General features: G+C 32.3%; 1 protein-coding gene across 1 annotated transcript; it reads right to left on the bottom strand.

The window, feature by feature from the left end:
- Nucleotides 1-305: 305 nt before the first annotated feature.
- On the bottom strand, nt 306-3,699 carry LOC145572295 (histidine-containing phosphotransfer protein 1-like). Its single transcript, XM_081631289.1, has 6 exons — nt 3,454-3,699; nt 3,208-3,338; nt 3,027-3,095; nt 1,546-1,617; nt 843-915; nt 306-599 (listed from the first exon to the last, which is right to left on the bottom strand). Exons 1-6 carry the CDS (start codon nt 3,514-3,516, stop codon nt 549-551), a joined length of 459 nt encoding a protein of 152 aa, XP_081487415.1. The 5' UTR covers nt 3,517-3,699; the 3' UTR covers nt 306-548.
- Nucleotides 3,700-6,459: the final 2,760 nt, after the last annotated feature.

The raw sequence follows: 6,459 nt of genomic DNA, 5'->3' as shown, positions 1-6,459 counted from the left end.
TTTTTTTTTTTTTTTTTTTTTTTTTTTTTGGGTGTATAGGTTAGTGATGCAGACAAGCATTGATAACATATATTTACTATCAGTCCCAATTAAAATTCCCCAACTATGTCCCAAAAACCATGAACTGGTTGATTACTTGATTGTATAATCTAGTTAAAGAGACTCAACTGTCAAAAGGGAAGAAAGTATACAATTCACACTCCTGTAAACATTCTGACAAATTTTAAAACCCATTAACCAGCCAATACCTGAAGCAATTCAATATAATAAGATATAAATGGACTACAAGTCAACCACAAAGAAGCTTCAACACTAAACAGAACTTAAAAAACATCAAGAGCATCATGTAACATTTTGTCAATTACAAGGTAACAGATAAAGCCAGAAATATATCTCACATGAAAACGGTATCTAAAGTATTAGATTTAGAAATGGTTATTCACAGTGGTTCTCAAGAGAAGGTTACGGAGACCTGTAAAAGGGTCTGGATCATCAATAGCAATCTACTCAGTCTCTTTTTTTTTGGTTTTTGCCTTGGATTCTGAGACTTAATCCATGGTAGGAACTGTCCCGCCATTTTTCACAATCTCTTGCTCCAGCTGCGATAAACAATCACAGGAAATTGAGGTGTTAGCAGGATTTCTTGAAAAAAAGAAAATGATTAGGGAGAAGAAATGATGCTGGGTAATATGCTACTATATATTATATAGAAAGTAGTAAAAGAAATTTCCTCAATACTTATGAGGCAAAAGGGACAAAGGGGAGAACAATTGACATTAGGCACAATAATACACAAGAAATTATAATAGAAGAGAACTGCCTCAAGTGCTACCAGTTAGTACCTGGAAAAGGATTTCGAATTTCTTTTTCAGAACAACATACTCCTGCTGCAACTCTTGCAGACATGCAAGACATCTGCACCAAATGGACAAAAGATCAGAGTTTGTCAAATTAAATCAGCATAAATATGATATAGTTGTAGCAATAGTTTGATGGATTTAAAGCATGAGATGTTAAATCAGAATCATAGTACAAAGTTAATACGGAGTATTATATGATTTATACCCTTCAATCCTTCAAAGCCTGATTGACTAAGCCCTGTAAAAATAATAAATAACTTGTGCTAATTGTGCAAGAATAACCATTAAGTTAGAAGGAATACTAAAATCATTTTATTGACCATGATAAAAAAAAATAAAAAAAAAAAAAAACAATGATTTAATGGTGACAGCATCAGAGATCAGATGAGATAAAATGTCAAAACCAAAAAATATCTAGCAATTTATCCTAACAAAATCTTTGGAGGCATCACAACTATTTGATTGAGAATGAAGAAAAAGTAAGGTAAAATGTAAAGTTACAGCATAGTCATTGTACCCTTTATATGCCAAAAGTGATGCATTAATTTCCAATCATTCAATAACATGAACATATATATAATCACTACACCTACAAAACGAAGGAAATGACACTTTAATGTTTAAAAACTTTGACTCTCATAAAAAAGGGAAGGAATTTGAGTATCAAGCATAGTAGACAACTTACCCATCACGATTTTTCTCCTCGCAAAAAGCTCGAAACTTAACACATTGATTTTTGACCCTATGTGCACCAATGCTGTCAAATACAACAAACAAAATCACCCTCAAGATGTGCAAATTTAAACACTCAGCAACAAAATATCTAGTTACCATTCAATAACCAAAATTACATACTCATCAACAACCAATAAACCAAGCAAAAAACATTATTTGAATTAGAGTTCTGAAGACAGAGTAGCAGATCATTTATTTTTAACCTTCGAAATATAAGAATTTATTGCAGATTAGGAAGACACCAATCTTCGAAAGGCAAAGTGCTGATCCTAAAAATATGGCATCAATTATATCGGGAGGAGCTCAGCTATTTCTTCTTACCAGCAGAGCAGCAATGCCTTCTGGTATGTCTTGTGAATTATGCATAGAACTATGAAGAGTAAAATGATGTACTTGCATCAATTTTAACTTAGTCAGGAATTTATGCGACTTATATGCACATAAATGTTGTGCAACAAACTTAAGTATTGTATCAATTTTCTTGGGTATGGATCATGTATATTAAATCAAGTATGATACAGGTTCCTGATGGAGGATGCTACAAGCTTATTGATATTCCAATTAGTAACTGCATCAACAGTGGTATAAACAAAGTATTCATCTTAACTCGGTTCAATTTAGCTTTCCTTAATCGCCACATATATTGAACTTATCAAGGGAACGGTATCAACTTTGGTGACGGACTTGCACTACTAATGTAACATACCACAGCCCAATTTAAGATGTAAAATTGAATTTCCTAATCAAATGCGAGTACCAAAATTGACCACAAATTATGTAACAGGTTTTGGGAGCTACACAAACTCAAGGAGAAACTGGAAGAACTGGTTCCAAGGAACAGCTGATGCTGTTTGTGCAGTTCAAGGAAGTTTAATCATATTGCTGTTTGAGGTATGACAGTCGGTTTCCGAGTTCATTAACTAGTATTTGGAAAACTACAGATTGTTATATATTGGACAGTGGAAAAAGGGTATGTGCTGAATGTCTCTAATATATGCAGGACGCGAGATATAAAAATATTGAGGATGTTCTGATCTTGTCTGGTGATCAGCTCTATCGAATGGACAATATAGAAATTCACCCTCTCCACCCCAACTCCGGCACCAAAAAAAAGCGGTATTAATACTTAAAAGTATAAATTATGACAGCAAATTACACAATAACACCATATGTGCAGATCAAACACAAGACCAAGAATTTAATCAAGTTATATTAATATTAGTTCAACAAAATATCAAGTTATATCAATTTAAGTCAACAAAATTTCAAGTTATGTCAATTTTAATTCAACAAAATTTCAAGTTAAGTCAATTTTAATTCAACAAAATTTCAAGTTACATCAATTTTGATTCAAGATACAATTTCAAAGCCCAAAAAAGATGTAGAACCCTAGAAAAGTACAAAATTCAAGATTGAGAGACAGGAAAATACCTAGAACTACTCCCCTTAAACTGATGAGCATGATTTGCCACCTGGTTGAAATCTACAGCAGGCTGCTCACTGTATAAGTAAAAAAAAAAAAAAAAATCAATTTCAAAATCAAAGAAAAAAGTAAAATTAAATTAAAATCACAACAAACTAAAATGAAAGATACCCTGAAAATAAAACTCACAGAGCTTTGCTCAAATTCTCAAGGAGCTTCTCAGAATCTTGAAAAAAAAGAGTAACAACTTCAATAACAAAATCTGGGCTACTCTCATCAGCCAATTTCTGCAATTGGTTGAACTGATCATCCAAATAATGCTGCAACAATGGTCACAAATATTAGATCCATGATCAGAAAAAGTTGAAAATACAAAAACCCAATTAAAATTTGAAAAAATGGATCAAAACCCAGAAATTTTAACGGGTGATTTACCTCCCTGTACAAAGACTTCATATAGTCGATGAATTGCCTCTGTAAGAGCTGAACAACATCCATGATTTTCTCTCTCTTGTTGAACTCTATCACACAAAACAAGCAAATGATTGATTGATTGAGATTGAGACTAAAATAAATGAAGTTTACGCAGAAAGGAATATATCCCAGTAGTTTTCAGAAAAAGTTTAGTTTTAAAGGAATAAAATTGATACACTAATTGATCGAGTGTTGATACTCTTGATTAGGAGAATGAGGGTCAAAACCCCTTTGTTATCTTTTTCGTTTTAGCTCAATGTATTGTGCTAGTTTTTATTTTTTTAATCATTTTATTGGGGACTACGGATTCGACATGTGCACGAGGACGGATACGATTTTATACGAGCACAAAATGGATATGTAATACGGGTATGGCTTATAATATGATTGGGTAAAACCAGACAACCAATTTTTCCAGGTTCAAGTTATAAACTCTAGAATTTGTTATTTACACATGGGTGTACCGTACGTCCGGAATCATTTGCTCATTTAATCAATAATTGGGTAAATATTAGTTTTACTCATTTATTAATTGAATGAGCAAATAACTCTGGGTATACCTGGGTGTACATTACAAGCTCTCCATATACTCTAATTGATTGAGTGTTGTAGACACCTGATTGTGTTTCCCAAAAAATCAAACCTAGTGATGAGTACCTTTCATGTCTTTGATTATCAAGTTGGGTGAAGGGTTAAAGAGTCTCGTGAATTTCCCCTTCTTTAACCTAACCTTAAATGCTTTAAGCCAAAATCATTCATTTCGTGTCTTTAAGTCAAAATCATTCATTTTATATCCTTAAAATTATTCATTTCGTGTTCTATTTATAAAAAACATCCAATCCAGTTTTCTTTGGTCCATAATTTGGTTCCAATAATTGTGTAGTTGGATAGTGCTTGAAAAGAGTTTTCCAATGATATATATAAGCCAAAATCCAAGTCATAACGAAAAAGTTAAAGCAAAAATACTAAACCAAGCCCAAACTGGACCTAGGTCCACCTTACCTACGACCCAATGATCATGTGGAGGGTCCATTAAATTTAATCTCAATTCTAAACCAATTAGGATTCATTAGGAGCTTCTATAAGTCTTTAGAAGGTTTTAATCTATCCTTTCCAAAAGATAAAGATCAAATAGTTTGAAATTGAATAAAACTTCTCTTTTTGAAAATCCTAATCCCATTCGAATTAAAATATGTTCAGATATAATTTTTGTGCCTCATAATTTTCATCCAAATCTTAGATTTTTGGATACCCCTTGAAATTATCTTTACAATGATATGTTATAATCCCAATTCCTAGCTATAATGGAAAAGATATGAAAGAAATACCAAACTCTATCCAAAATTGACACTCTTTCAATCATATATTTTATTCTACAAAAGATTTTAATTTGATTCTAATTGGGTTGGAAAGTAGACTTTAAGATCTTTCCAACGACATATTATTTATCTTATTTCGATTTCTAGATCAAAAGTTATGATAAAAATAAAAACTGCAAAAAACTGTTTTTATCGTGTCACGATACTTCTATTGTGCCGCGATAAAAAGATCAGAGTTTTATTTCGATTCGAATTTGACTCTTTTCTGATCGTTTGACCCTCCTTTTCCTTTTAAATAAATAGTCGTTGTACCTCGTTTTCATTTATCAACAAGCTTGATCACCAACAATCATCATCTCTTTCTCTCTTTAAGCTAAAGTTTATTCTTTCTTTCTTTCTTTCTCTCTCTTAATTTTCTAAGCCTAGCCTAAACATATAAACACACATTTCTTTGATTCTTCTTGATTTGCTGACCATTCCTCATTCACGAAACTTGAATACACCTAGCCAAGCTCAAAGTTGCCTTAGACCTCGACGGGAAAAGTTGATAGTTCTGAGGGTTTGGTCCCAAATCTATATTTCAATTATTATTATTGGTTTGATTTAATCATTTTATTGAATTTTACTAACGTGTGTATTCTTTTAATAGAAAGAGGTTCGAGGCATCAAAGTGAGTAAATCTACTATCTTTTGGTGTAGATATCATGCTTATAATATTATTTTAATTCCTAGCATCATGTTAGCATGTCTTTATGATTTCTAGTATCATGTTTAAGATAAAGCTTTGATTTTTATTATTTAGTGACATGTTAGGATTTGTTAATAATCATGTTAGTATCATGCGTAGGATCTTGCTAATATTATACTTTGAGGATATATTTTATTATGATGATTGGTGTGTCCATATAATTATTATGTTATTCATGATTTACTGTTATTACTTGATCACGCCTTTTCTACAGGATTTTTGTACTTAAATACACGCTTAATAATATAATTAATAATTTAATTTTAGGCTAATATGATTTTACTTCAAGTGATCGCCAATAATAGATTTATTTGTCCATTAATAATCAACCAACATAGATTAAATATGCTTAGGATTAATTTAATGATTGTATGTTGATCGGAAAGTGCACATGAATATGATAAGAATAAAATAGAGGCCTATTTAGGGCGGGTTCAATTTCTTTTAGGTTGGATTCGTACCATCATTTCCGAATATCCAGTCATGGTTCCGGACCACTATAGAGTTAGCGATCTCTGTGATCGTGAATGGGGTGTAACCTTTACACCTGTAGACGGTTTACAAGTTCCTAAAACTTGTTGGCGACTCTTTTGCTCTAACTTCTTTCCCTTTGGACGCCACCATGCATGCTTAAGTGCATGATCACTGTGGGGTTCAAAGTTGATGTTTGAATATTCCCTATAAGTGTTGAGGGCAATTCTAAGTTTCCATACGAGTAACGATTAACATAACTTGTTTCTCTTGGGGGTATTTTTGTACTTAACGCATGGGTAGCTGTGTTGGGTTACTATCACGTGTAAAGAAGTATGACACGTGTCCTGGGGCTTTGTAGAGGAACAAAAATTTTAGCTATTTCACCTGGGAAAACTGTTACATTTTACTGTTTAGTGACAAGCAAAA

The sequence above is a fragment of the Chenopodium album genome, chromosome 12, assembly GCF_948465745.1.
Source record: "Chenopodium album chromosome 12, dcCheAlbu1.1, whole genome shotgun sequence".
Lineage (NCBI taxonomy): Eukaryota > Viridiplantae > Streptophyta > Magnoliopsida > Caryophyllales > Amaranthaceae > Chenopodium > Chenopodium album.
This window is presented reverse-complemented; position numbering and strand designations above follow the sequence as displayed.

What these genes read in the sequence shown, in the direction of transcription:
- LOC145572295 (XM_081631289.1), bottom strand. Translation starts at nt 3,516, where the DNA reads ATGGATGTTGTTCAGCTCTTACAGAGGCAATTCATCGACTATATGAAG. An exon ending in TTTAAGGGGAGTAGTTCTAG is followed by an intron (nt 1,618 to 3,026) that starts GTATTTTCCTGT and finishes TGTATTTGACAG; the next exon opens with CATTGGTGCACATAGGGTCA. An exon ending in GAGGAGAAAAATCGTGATGG is followed by an intron (nt 916 to 1,545) that starts GTAAGTTGTCTA and finishes CATTTGGTGCAG; the next exon opens with ATGTCTTGCATGTCTGCAAG.